Source organism: Manis pentadactyla, chromosome X, assembly GCF_030020395.1.
Source record: "Manis pentadactyla isolate mManPen7 chromosome X, mManPen7.hap1, whole genome shotgun sequence".
Lineage (NCBI taxonomy): Eukaryota > Metazoa > Chordata > Mammalia > Pholidota > Manidae > Manis > Manis pentadactyla.
In genome coordinates, this window is record NC_080038.1 from 1,081,374 (window position 1) to 1,095,760 (window position 14,387).

Sequence of the window (14,387 nt, forward strand, 5' to 3'; positions counted from 1 at the left end):
TTTAACCACATGAGCATTTATGGACATGACCAGGCACACAGTAGCCCTCTCTCATGGAACGTGCCTTCCTAGGGCTTCAAAAGGTTAAAATTGATCATTGCAGCCCTGAGGTATGAAGAACCTTGAATACAGGCAACACGGTGAGAACTGTGAGAGCAGACTAAATTTCCAGAAAGTCCTCAGCTCCTCCGTGCATGCCCTCAGAAAAGACACAATGACCTTCTAACTCTCGCAATTATCCACAGGACATCACCTGCCCGTCGGTCTGGGTATCTCTCTATGTTGGCACGCCTGCCTCTGGCTAACTCAGAACGTGAATTAAAGACGAAAGGGTTCTTGTATGAGAAACTTCACTGAGAAAGGCAGTTTGATGCTAACTAGGGCAGACCCAGGTAGTCTTGAGTCTATACCAGACTTACATATATATCCAGAATCTCGTGACAATGTCTCTCAGGAATCTCATTAACCGACAAAGGTTCTGGAAGTGATTGCTCCTGGAAATGAGATGTCCAGAGCTCTACACAGTCAAGACAAACGACGCACGGGGAGAGAGAAAGACATGCATGCCACCAACACCCACTCGAGTTTCTCCACATTAACCAAGGTTCACAGGATCATCTACAAAATCAAGGACTCTACAGGTGGAAGATTGCAGGTGTCCACCTGCCTCCAGGCACGTCTACACTGCAGATAGGAATTCTGTCTCGCACGACAGAGACCAGCAGATGCCTATCCAGACAGTATATGACCTGGGACCACGGTGAACACCAACTCCATGGTATTTGTTTATTTTTGCAACCAAAGTAAGTATTTCATATTTCGTGGGATAACCCAAAGATTACCGTTCACAGAGACATAGTTTCAAGTAAAAATGCCTCACAGGTAAGTGCACTACAGTGGATTTTTCCTGACCTGTCAGGCTGAGGAGGACGTGACCACTGTTTTCTTTCAATATAAGCGAACCAGACATTGATATCTGGACAAGGCACTTGGACCGAACAGCTGGTCTTTCTTTCCAACCAACACGGATCAAGGGGTCACTGGCACATTAATACGTGGAAGGATGTACATTGGTAAGGAAGACATTCTTGAGGGAGAAAAATATGGATTTTGACACAGAGCCCAGGAAGCCTTTTTCCTTTGAGAAGAAAAGGTCGGATGCCACGTCTCCAACCAGATCACCAGGCTTAAGATTTAGGATTAGGAAATTCTGCTGTGGCTTGTGTGAGTCTACGGTGAGGCGTACGAAACAGAATTTACCTTCCTTTCATACTTGTAAGAGTATCTAAATTGTCCTGTATTCCCTCCTGGGTTCACTGGGCCCTTATAATGAGTTTTTGTTGTTTCTGTGCTGTTGTTCAGTTTATTACTCAAGAACAGTAAGATTTTGGCACCAGGGACCCAAGATGGAGAGTTATTCAAACTCTCTTCCCTGTCAAATCTCTACAGAGGGAAACACATCACACTGACTTGGTTTCAAGCACCAAAGTGTCACTTCACGAGCTTCCCAGGCACAGGGAGCCTCCCACCCCATCCCAATGGTCGCAGCTGAGAACAACTTCAAGGGCACAAAGTGCCAGACAGTACGGATGAAGCAGTCAACCCAAGACTAAGGAAAATGGGTCAAGTATAGCAGGAGAGGAGGAGTTGGGAAAGAGCTGAGAGGCATTTAGAAATAGCCATTCTTGACAGTAACGTGGGCTGATGTCACTGGGATGTGTGCTGACTTGCTTAGAAAAAGAAAGGGCTGTGGTTAGCCTCTGCAGGGGCCATGGAGGAGCACAGGCACCAAACAGGTGGGGCTCCTCCTGGCCTGCGACTGTCCCGGGTTACCAGGGTCATGTGGACAAGGATCCCGGGTTACCAGGGTCTTGTGCACCGGGTGCAGGCTGGTCCCCAGGGAATCATCTCTGCAGGGCTGGGTGAGCTCAGCTCTGGGTCACACCCTGACCCAGATGGGGTCCTCTTGTGTTTGTAGGAAGATGAGTACCAACAAAGGCTGGGTGCTCACCCATAGCTCCCCATCTGGAAAACCTTGCATCCCGACCTCAGGGGTTGCCCACCCAGCCGGTATGCAGAGTCATCCTGGGCCCCACGGTCCGTCTCCAGGCCGGGCTCAGCGTGACCCGAGCGCACCCTCTGGTCTTTGCCAGTCCTGCTCTAAGAAGCAGAAGGGTCAAAGCTGGGCTGCTTCCCTCCCCTGCCACGGACGCACAGCCACACTTCTACAGAAGGCATCCGCCCTTTACATAAACTCAGATGCCCAGGGGTCTGGCAGGAAATGGGGTGCAGGTGCACTGCACGCCCACGGGCTGAGGCTGGGAAGCCTGGTGCATGTGCCTTGTTGGTCATGTACCAAACTGTCTTCTCCCAGATGCTGACTTCACGGATCTGCTTGCATCTGACAGGAAGGAAGGAACAGGAGCAGCCAGGTGATACAGCACCAGCTTTAAGGACACGGGTGTAACGGCTCCCTGCAGGGACGCCCTTGTCCCAGGCTGGGGTGACTAGGTTCATGACCCCCTTCACCCCCGCCCTCGGCCTCCTCTTCTGCACCAAGGGGAGATCTTTCCCTTAACCCACAGGGCTCTGCACCCAAACCGGAATCTCAACGCACAGAAGAGAAGCCACCCAGCCATTGAAGGACGCAGTCTACAAAGTTCTGCCCTCCGATACATCAGGGCTGCCGAGCACATCCTGGTTTCGGCGTGGACTGCCTCCCGTGAGATTCCACTTTAAAGCGGGTCTGGAAATGGTGATTCATGACAGTGGAGACTATTAACCAGGAGACCCCACGGGGGACTGCAGAGGACGTAGGGAAACGCGGGTCCCAGGGCCCCGTCCCAGAGGCAGTGACTCACAGCCTGGGAATCTGTGTTTCTAACCTACTCTCGGGGACCCCGCAGGTCCAGGAAAAGCACAGTGGGGACCAGAAGTTGCACCCCAGCTCACAGGACGTGGGTAAAGGTGTCAGCTGTCACCATGTTCATCTCTGCCTGCCCCAGGGCTGGTAATGGGGGCAAAGCAAGTGCCTCTCGTTGGTGTCGCAGAGAAAGCTGGGCTCTGCACTCTGGCAGAACCGGCATGTTGTGTCCCAAGGTGGAAAGAATCCTGCTGGGAAGGGCCCTGCAGGCGGCTGGGACGTCGAACACCCGGCCTTGGGTAGAGGGGACTTGGGGTGTCTCCAGGCTGCCTCGCGTGACCTCGGTGGGCGCAGCCGGGCACACACTCCATGTCTCGCCCTCCCTCGCTTTCCCTTCTGTCCTTTACCAGGAAGAATGACAGGAGGCACGGCTGCGGGAGGCTCCAGTTTTAGGATACGCTCAGAGCCGCAGGATGGACCCCATGGACCCAGACAGACACATGCACGTTGTTTAAGTAAACAGAGGCACACGCACGGCTCAGAGAGCCTCAGGAGCGCACAGAATTAGGAAAGGAGCTGGAGACAGACACACACGTGTGCACCCCTCGGGTTGAACAGGTAGACAGGACCATGGGATCCAATTTGGACAGGGATGAATGTCTCATGGGGCAGGTCCCTGCTGGATTTTTCTACAGAAGTAGATGCACCTACTCGCAGAACCAACACCCCGGAGGCCCCCACCCAGAAATCAGAAAACCCCCAAAACAAGAGCAGTAGAAACAAAGCTCCCCCAGAATAGGTCTACCACCGTCCCTGGCCCTTTTTGCACACGGGGGGGACGGCCGCTCCTCCGTGAACACAGATGCAGACCAAGCACCACCCTGGACTCCCAAGCAGTACCTTTCTCATTCAGCGTTTCCTCTTTTATCTTCCTCACGGCTTCTTCGGCTTTTCTGTCATTATTTCCAGCTAAAAGGACAAGAAAACATATGTTGAGCGGTCAGGCCATGCAGACACGCTCCAAGACAAATGCATGCTTTCTTGAGATGCAAAACCCACCCCTGACGGGAGCCCCGGATGGCTTCTCCTTTGGGTCTGGGGTGGAATTTGGCCGCCAGACCAGACTGGCCTGTCCCACCTGTCGACAGGAGACATGTTTTCTTTAGCCTGGATGGGCAAAAAGTGGCCACTGATGGGGACACTGGGGTTTTCAGTGATTTCAGGGTCACAAGGCAACTGGTGGCAATGAACACATCGGAGCCCAGAACAGCAGACGCCTAAAAATGCTGGCGGATTGCGAGAAATAGAACTTGCAAAGAAGCTCTGAGTCAAGGCCCACCCCGCTGGTGCTGACGCCCCGAGCTGGGAAAACGGTCACCCGAGGTCCTCAGCCTGGACGTGGGATCCTCACCCCATTACCGGAGACTCCGTGACAACCTGCAGGTACGATTCAGGGGACGCTAGCAGAGAAGGTCCTTCTGCATGCAGGTTGTCACGGTGAAATAAAGCCTTGGAAATGTGGGGTTACAAGGTTTCTTGAACATCTTCGTAGCTAGATGGGGTTGAAGGGCGGGGGTTCGATTTTCCAAATATTGTCGCACACAGGTGTCGTTTTAAGGTGTGCTTAGCGGGGCTGACGTTCGCAGGGGGAAGCTCAGAAGACCCTGATGCCTTTCTGGGCGTTGGTGCTTGTGAACACCCGGGCGTTAACTAAGACAGCTTACCAGCCTCGCTGCAGGAATGAGACACGAGGAGCCTCAGCAGAAGGGGGTGACCACTGGTACCCCAAGAACACAGGTGCATGTGCGAAGCTCCTGGCACCCCAAGAGTGGGCAGGTGGCAGGAAGCACCAGCCAGGACACCTGGCCCGGGAGGCGAAGAGCCCAAGAGGCAGGGCCAGCTCACACCACCGCCCGACCTGGGCCCAGGACCCGCGGGAGACGCGTCCCCTACAGGAGCGTCGTCTTTAGGACTCAGGCAAAATGTCAGTGAGGAGTCCTTTTCTTCCCCCCTTCTGCATGTGGCATACACACACACACTTCTGTTTTCATTTACCCGTGCCAGCTAACAAGCAAGCGGCCCTGCGATTATATTCCAGCTTTTAGTCCATGTTATGTGCTCTGTGGCTTCGACAAGCGCCCCGAGTTAATTTATGCAATGTCCTTTCCAGAAGAAAAAAGAGTTTGCAACAATTATATATATGAGATCTCTTGTCTCCAGTGGAAGACCTAAGATAAATATGGCAAAGGACATCTTTCGGGGGTGCTTTGGACTATATAAGCTGTCACTGCCTTCAACAAGTTCACAGGCACAGACATCAGGACGATGCAGCTGTGAAAACAATCTGTACCTTCCAGTCCCTTCAAGAAATGGAAAGTCCCACAGTCCCAAGGCTTTGCTTGGAGACTCTCCCTGCCCTGGGGAAAGACCCCAAAAGCTATCTTCCATCTCTAAATGTTCTGGTCATCAAAGACAGAACATAATAATAACTTGCCTTTATCTGGGGGTTGCATGTTCCCGAAAATGAAGGATGCGGTCAGAGAAAGCTGGGGGCGTCCACCCCGGTGGCAGGGCAAGCCCGGCATGGTCACCACCTTGCAAGGATAAGAAACTCACTCTTCCTACTGAGGAAAGCATCGGAAGAGAGGTAAGAGGTGCTCAAGGTAAGTAAGGTCATGGGGTGGGTCCTGAGCCCATAGGACTGGTGTCTTTCTAAGAAGAGAGGACACAGACACGCACAGAGGGACGACCCCACGAGGACACGGGGAGAGGTCGGTGTCCACACGCCCAGGAGGCCCAGCCCTGATCTTGGGATCCAGCCTCCAGGACGGGAGACAATAATGTCTGTGGTTTAAGGCCTCCCTATTATGGAATGTCCTTTCCAAAAGAAAAAAGAGTTTACAACAAAGAGTTAAAATATAGATAGATAGATAGATAGATAGATAGATAGATAGATAGATAGATAGATAGATAGACAGACAGACAGACAGGTAGACAGATAGATAGAGGTCCTTTATTATGGCAGCCCTAGCAAATTAATTCCGATTTATTGTTGCTCTTCCCAGGGAATCACGCACACACAAAATAAGATCAATCTTCAGGCAATGCCTATGTTCACTTCCAAAAGAGTATTTACCCACATTTTTGACCCTTTTGGCACTTATAATATCAATGCTTACATCTTCAGCCTCTGACTGCATTTACTGTAAGCAAATGAGTATATACACATGCTCGAGGTGAAGCGTCACGTTAGCGGTACAATAAACGAACTGTAATAGAACCCTCACCTAGGATAACATGCATGCCGAGTCTCGCCAGGTACTTGGCCGTAGCATAGCCGATGCCATCTGTCCCTCCGGTCACCACGGCAACACGTTCCGGTTGTCGAGGGAAAACTGCAGAGGAAGAATCATGGTAAGGTTGACAAGTAGAGTGCAGACAGGAGCCTTTACTCGTATCATTTGTGTGGTTTCTGCAGGAAGGAGCCGGAGAAGCAGGCTAAGCTTTAGAAATAATATCAGCAGGTGTTTGGACGTAGGGGCTGCCCCTAGTTCTCTGGGACCTGGTCCTGGGAGGTCATGGTGGGCGGGGTGGGGTAGAGGAGGTGGTAGGTGGGGGCTCCGGACCGGTTAGTTTGCATTTTAAAGGCATGCTCCTGAATGAGTCGTTTGGTATCTGCAGGAATAGGGCAGCCCTGGGAGCCTTAGCATATGATAAAGGACATAAGATGGGCTTTGTAATACATGCTGTCAGGGCGCCTAAACAGACGTTTGGAAAAAGAGACAGTTAGAACCATATGTTGTGGAGCATATCAAAATAAACTCTAAGGGGAAAATGTGAAATGGTGAGCATGACAAGAAAGTACAAACACACTGATTTTTAACGATGGCGTTGGGAACACCCACCTAATGACACATCAAAGTCACAACAAATAAATACATTTAACAACTAGAAAAATTTCATATGGTAAGAAAAACCACCAGAAGCCAAGTTAAAAATAAATGGTGACCTGCCATCACCTTCAAAGGGCTACTTTCCTAATATGTAAAGAGTTCTTATAAACCAAGAAGAGAGCAAATGCTTCATGGAGGAAAAAGGCAAATGTCACACACATTTTTATGTGAAAATATACCAACACGGCCCTTGAAAGACTGGCACCCAATAACAGAGGTGGTCGTTCAATCTCTGCCGAGACACTGTTATCATGACGTGTCAGATTGGCAAATGGTGAAATGCTCCAACGGCTTCTCTGGCATCGCGGTGGGGACTAGGTGCTCACATACACAGCAGGGGGGAGTACAGAATGGCTAAAGGCCAGGAGGGGACACTGAGGAATGCTGGGTGCCTCTGGAAATACACTGATCCTTCAGTCCAGCAAGGTAGCTTGTAGGAACCCACCCTGAACACACAAGGTAGACCCCAGTGAGAAGCCAGCGTTAGGGACCACGGCATCCGGCACATGGACAACCAGTGCACCCTGCCGGGAACCTGGGCCCATGCTCCGTCCCCACCATCACAGATGGGCAGTGAGCAGCCCCCAGTGGCCTGAGCTGCCCAGAGAAATTCCACCTGCCGGCCAGAGGCCAGGCTGGAGTCATGCATCAGAACATGCTTCCAGTAAGTGGGGATGATGCGAGCTTCCCTTCCCATGCCATCCACCACCACAGGGGGCATTCGTGCACCGACATGAAGCAACCCTGCAAAGAGAAGGCCCAAGAGTGATGCACAGCATGGGTATCTTCCCTAGGGCTGTGAGGATGCCCCCGTGGTGCAGTCAACATTTCCCATGGGAGGTACACCAGAAAGAGCAGGTCCCTGGCTGGGACTCTGGCATTGTGGACCCCAAGTGCTTCCTTTGGGCCCCCCATCAGGTTTCCAGGCAGCCAGGCTTGATTCTTCCCAGAGGGAGGCCCACCCTCATGTGGGTGTAGGCCCTGGGAAGATGCACAGCACCCTAAACGGGTCCCTTCTCAGGCTCCTGAGGTTGCAGGGAGTGTTCACTCCGGGACGGCCCCACAGTCAAGGCACTGCTGAGCACGGCCTCCCTGTCTAGACCAGACCTCCAGGACCCGGTCTGAGAGGAGGAGGAGCATGGGGTCCAACCAAGAACCTGCCTCCCAAGGCCTGCCGTACAACCATGCATCCCAGCTCCATGACATCGCAACTCTGTGACATCACAACTCAGTGACATCACAGCTCTATAACACAACTCCATGGCATCAGTTGCATGTCATCACAGCTCTGTGACATCACAGGTGCATATCATCACAACTCCATGACATCACAACTCCATGACATCACAGGTCTGTGGTATCACACGTCAGTGATGCCACAGGTGTATATCATCACAACTCCATAACCTCATAGCTCTGTGACATTATAGCTCCATGACATCGCAGCTCTGTGATATCACAGCTCCATGACATCATAGGTGTATGTCACCACAGCCCCATGATGACATCACAGCCCTGTGACATTACAGCGCCATGAGACATCACAGGTGTATGTCATCACAGCTCCATGATGACACCACAGCTCCATGACATCACAGGTCTGGGACATCACAGCTGTGTGTCATCATCACCCCTCCCACAAACTCAGCCACAAGATCTGAACGTGTCCTAAGCACCGTGCAGCGCTGACTGCGCACGTGAGGGCTCTGCCTGCTGGTGCCCTTACCGAGAAGGCACATCTTGCAGCTCCAAGTCCTACCCATGCAAAGCAGGCAGCAGCCTCACCCTCCCAGGTGGGGCCCCCCTTCAACCTCAGAACAAAGCGAAGGGGCCCAGCCCAACAGTGGGCACAGAAGAGACTACAACAGAGGTCCCCAAACGCTCCCACCCACGGCACGCTGACCGCCCTGAGATGTTTTCACGGTACTGCTAAGGAAAAAAATGGAAAAAAATATATAGTGTATGTGTTTTATATGAATATAAATGAAATGTATACTTATATTTAAATACTTATAAACATTTAATGTCTTGTGTATGTAAAAAATTATATTTCTACATCTAAAATGTTATTTATACTTAAGTACTTATGAATATTTAATGTTTTATTTATGTAAAAATTGTATTTATACATTGAAAACGTTATATTTAAATATTTATAAATACTTAATGTGTTATTTATGTAAACGTTTTATGTGTACATTTAAAATGTTAGACATTTATATTTAATGTCTTACTTATGTAAAAATTTCACGTTTCAAATCTTAGTTTCTGTATTTTATGAAAATAAGTAAAATGTGATTATTTCATCACATAAAAATAAATATTTTCCTTTTTATGCAAATGTGTAATATTTAAATATTACATGGCTCCTATATATAAAATACATGTTAAAAGGAAAAATTGATATTGGAGATAATTCTTTCAAAGGCTTACTGGGAGACTCGATACAATTCAGGCACAAAAAAAAAAAAAAAAAACCAGCAAATTTGAAAGTGAATGACTAGAAAATATTCAAGCTGCAACACAGAGAGAACATTTTTCAAAAAGTCAAAAAAAGAACTCAGAAGTTCCAGGAGTCATGGATAATATCCAACGGTCTCATCCCCAGGTCCCTGGAATCTCAGGAGAGACAGGAAGTATCTATAAGGGAGGAAACCTGAACATTTTCTCAGCAGGAAAGACAGCCCACGAATAATGAGGTTGATTTTAATTTCCTTCTTTGCGGCCTTCTGTATTTCCCAAACCTAAGTGAGCATAAATGACCATTTTCCATTAATCACATTCTCAGTGAGTAAGGCGTTGCAGACCTGTTTTGACGAGATATTTCATGTGAATGTCATGTGACAAGATGCAAACACCACAGTGACAAGAGGCCGTGAACCAACATGAACTTTAAATCATGGGACTGGCGTCCCCGACGACCTGCCCCAAAGCAGGGGGTCTCCAAGCCGTCAAACAAGGTGCCTGCGTCGTCAAACAAGGTGCCTGCGTCACGAGGGCCATTTATGGTCACAGTTTGTCTCGAACCTACAGACCCAAAGGTGCTCCTTTCTGATGGGAGGATGAAAGAGCAGCTTAATCGACCCTGCGCTGGTGGTTAACGCACTGGGGCTGCACATGTGACCGGCCTGCCACCTGGCTGGGCTCCGACGCGAGGCCAGCAGGGAGAAGAGACAGGAACCTTGTCCTGGAGGCCTGAACCCCACTGCCCAGCCCGGTGCCGGGTGCAAGGCCCGCGATCAGTGAATGTGCAGTGACTAGATCAACGAGCTAACCACGAGGCCGCCACCCTCACACCCTAAAAGAGCAAAATCCATTCCCTACGCATAGGGCTTTTGTCCCTCAAATCCGTGTGTGCGATGCTAACCCCCCACGGGATGGGGTCAGGAAGGGGGGAGCTCTGGGATGTGATCAGGTCCCCAGGGTAGAGCCCCCACTATAGATTATGTCCTTATAAAGAGTCCCCGGCCCCTCGTCCACATGAGGACACGGTGAGGAGCCGCCGTCCACAAAACAAGACTTAGATTCTCACAGACACCGAATCTGCCAGCACCTGCATCTTGAGCTCCCAGCCTCCGGGCTGTGCAAAGTCTGTGTGTGTGTTGGTTTATCAGCCAGTTTCTAAAATAAATCGCTCCACACGGGCTGAGACTTTAACACCGTGCTGGAACTCAGCTAAGTGGGATCGAGGGGTCTGTGGAGGCCACGTCCCTTCTCTCCTTCTCTTTGCTCAGATGCCTGCCTCCACCCATGCATGTTTCCTTTTGAAAGAAGGGATCCTTGAGCACTTGGGTGGATGGTGAAGCCCCCCATGCCACAGAGGGGCAAGGGGGGCTCTGCAAATATCTGCACAGGGTCCGGCACAGTCTCACTCTAACTACTAAAAATGAGCATTTCCTTCTGCACAAACACGCATCTGTGGGAAGCACCAGGACACCCCCATGTTTCTGGTTCTGCAGGACTAAAGCCAGCACGTCAGAGCTGCAACACACACGGCTTGTTTTGAAATTCCCTACGAGAATTTTGGAGCACAAAATCTCAGATGCGCAGCAGAGAAAAGAGGGTTTGCGGTGCAGGGCTTGCATCCCGAGATTTGTCCTTTCAGACTAGCTGCAGACCACACACCCGAGTCCACACTGTCAGGGGACAGAGTGCAGAAAACTCTACGCAACCTCCAACAGCCAGGGCAACCTATGTCCCACCTCGAAAAAGCCAACCCAAAACACACTTAAGGATGGGCGCAGATCAGAGATTAGGAAACCAGGTGCTGAAGCATCTGAGGCTGCCCAGGTAAACTGGCGACGCCTGGAAAAGTCACAGGATGCCTCCTAGAAGGCAGGGGAAAATCCTTCCTTGGCGGGCACCTTGGACGATGAGCAATATCAACAGCTGGAATCCGGGGTCGGGCAATTCGTCCACACCCGCTCCTGTTGGGAAAGCACCGTGTCTCTTGTGAGGTGCTGAAGCTCAGGAGAAGTAGAGACAGGCACCCGTCTCCCTACTCTCAGCTTTCCTAAGTTGCACGTGCGAATTTTGCAATATTGGGCCCCTGGATCGGGATACACCCGGACCTCCGGCTGGCCCTCAAGCACAACGCCTCCTTCCTCGGTCTACACCAGGCACATCTGGAAACTGCTGGAGGAAGATGCACCTCCAAAGCCTTTCGAGATGAATTCAAGGATTCCTGATGGAGCACGGAGAGATGCTCTGGAGGGCTTAGGGGGGCCTGAGAGGTGGAAAAGTGGGGGCTGAGCAAACATGCGCCCCCCCCAGAGAGAAGGCAGGAGGTAAAGAAGGTCTGGGGGAGGTATGTGCACAGGGGCGTGGGAGTCCTGGAAGACTGGGCATGTTTCCAGCACAAGAGGGCATCCTCAGTAGAGGAGGTCACGGGCGGGTCCAGAAAGAGGCAATTCTGAGGAGCATCTGCTTGGATGGATGGGGGGGCATGGATGCAGCTGGGCAAGCAGGTGGGGGGTAAAGCCATTAACTGCGGGTCCTGCAAAGTGTTGGGGCCCACCTGCGTCCCAGGCAGACCCCACGCCCGCTGACCCGCTGCATCTGCCTTCTCTGCACCATCACGTCTCCCTCCGTCAATGCGCCGGCTTCCCGCCACGTGCAACTTCTCAGTGTGCAATGTGCAGGCTCCCCCTTCCTCATCACAGCCGTGCAAGCAGGAACCGCCATTTCCTCCGAATCCCCATCGGGCTGTAATAGGGCTATTTTTTTCATAGACAGAGAGACCTGAAGGGCCAGGCTGACCCCATAACGTATCAGGAGGGGGCAGTGACACCAAGTTCAGCACATGGGTGCTTATCTATACACACAGGCTGACCCTTAACACCATGGGTTTGAACCACGGGCCCACTGAGAGGTGCATTTTTTTTTTCAATAAATATATTGGAAACATTTTTGGAGACTGGCAACCATCAGAACATTTCCTAGCTTATTTATCCTAAGAATACAGTATACAGTACATGCAAAATACGTGTTCATTGACGGTTTGTGTTGTCGGTAAGGGTTCTGGCCAATGGAAGGCTCTTCATAGTTATGATTTTGGGGGGTCAAAACTTATACATGGATTCTTCAACTGCGTGTGTGGGTCAGCACCCCAACCCTCATGGTGTTGAGGATCAACAATTGTACTTAAACTCCATAAATGCATATATACACACGCGTTTAAACACGCCGTTTCACGTCATTTTCATGCTGATTTATGGCAAGTTCATGAAGGTTTCACCGTTACTGAGCTTGGGCGATGGACTAGTTTCAAGGAGCCTTTTTCTTATACAAGAGCAAAGGCCCTGTTCTCTCGTTACCCCCTCACCAGAACTGAGAGGAACAGAGATTCCACTTCCCTGTCACAGACAGTTCCCCACAAGTCCCTTGGTCCACAGCAAGAAAGCCATGGGAAATGCAAGGAAAATAAGTATCAAGTGGTCAGGGGAGATGTGTGGGTACCCGATGCACCCCAAACATGCCACGTCTGCCCAGATGTCCACCATACACGGGAGGCCACAGGAACCCAGTGAAGGAACTGCCGAGGTCAAGGGACTCAAGGTCAGCCATGCCAAGCGCAAGCCGTACACCCAGATGCTGGGCACCCAGCCCCATCACGGGGCCAATCCCAGCCTGTCCCACCCCAAAATGGGCCAAGCATCAGGCTGTCACATCCCCAAGTCCTTGGCACTGGCAACGTGTCTCTGTCTGGTTTCTTCCGAGCACCACAAACAACAATATCACAGAGGTGTCCCTGATGGCACGAATAGCTCCCGGGACAGTTCACTTCGTGTGTCTGCATGGCTGGACCCTGGTGCCCAGATATGTGGTCAGACATTATTCTGAGTGTTTTCAAAAACTGTTGGATTTTGGTGGGGGGCAGGTGAGATTAACATTTAAATCAGCTGACTTTGAGTAAAGGATATTTCCTCCAAAATGTGGGTGGGTCTCATCCAATCAGGTGACAGTTTAACCAGAACAGAGACAGATATTCCCCCAAGCAGGAGGGAATTCTCCAGCACACAGCCTTCAGACTGAAACTGCATGTCTTCCCAGGTTTCTGGCCTGCTGTGCTACCCTGCAGGTTTCAGATTTAACAAGTGTTCATAATTGCATGAGCCAATTCCTTCAGACAAATCAATCTCTTTCTCTCACAGACACATTCTCTCTCTCTCGCTCGCTTGCTATAGAGCAAGAGATAAAGATATAGATATTTACATATTTAGAATGCACTTCAGAAAAACAAGGAGCCATTTTTTAGTGTTTAACTATATAACCCATGCACTATTTGGAATATACTTATAGTAAAAGTGCACATCGTTTGAGTCCAAACTGACAGCATTTCCGCTGAGATGGTCAATGGGATTCACACATCGCAGACCTAATTCTTTAGCAAACAGCTGTCCAGCCACACCGTTGGTGTTCCGTCCAAGGTGCATGTCATCATTTTACGCTAGATGGACAGGGTAAGAAATTTTGTAAATCCTCAAGGTCTGGTTCCTTTCCAGTTACAACCCCCTTTTTTAATGTCTGTCTGTCCTGTTGCATCTCCCTACAAGCAGCGAAAATCCAGTCCCCGCCGTCTACACATTGCCGGGTAGTCTCTTCAGCTAAATATCCAAGCATATTGCATATTAAGTTCTACCTTCTGCAAAACACGAGCACATGATTTGGCCAAGTTCTCTGCCACCTTATACCAAGATGGCCTCCCTCCAGTTTCTAACACCTGCTTAATTCTGAGTGAGACCTCAGCAGAGGCACCTTTAATGGTCCCGCGTCCACCTTCCTGGTGTTCATGATCATGTATGTCACTCGGTAAGACAGCAGAAGCTTTCTCCACAGCTCCCCTACAAACAGGGTGGCTTCAGCCCCAGGGATGGATTCTCTCCCCGTTCTGCAGGCTGGGACCCGAGGTCCAGGGCAGGCTGGTTGTGCTGAGGCCCCTCTCCTATGTGTGAAGACACCATCTTCTCCCTGTGTCTTCCTCCTGGGACACCCATCCTATGAGATCAGGGTCCCCCTATGACCTCATCTTAACTTGGTCATCTGCAGAGACCCTATTTCCAGATGTAAGG

The 14,387-nt window shown here is 50.6% G+C and overlaps 1 protein-coding gene across 3 annotated transcripts in view; it reads right to left on the minus strand.

The window, feature by feature from the left end:
- LOC118935956 (dehydrogenase/reductase SDR family member on chromosome X) overlaps nucleotides 1-14,387 on the minus strand; it is a 108,305-nt gene that overhangs the window by 74,165 nt on the left and 19,753 nt on the right. For 2 of the 3 annotated variants that reach the window (XM_036932641.2, XM_036932643.2), the window contains exons 2-3: nucleotides 6,151-6,258; nucleotides 3,764-3,832 (exon numbers count right to left, since the gene is read on the minus strand). In XM_036932641.2, coding sequence (XP_036788536.1) covers nucleotides 3,764-3,832; nucleotides 6,151-6,258 — 177 coding nt within the window. The remainder of the gene's footprint in view (nucleotides 1-3,763; nucleotides 3,833-6,150; nucleotides 6,259-14,387) is intronic. The other variant, XM_036932642.2, reaches the window with a different exon arrangement.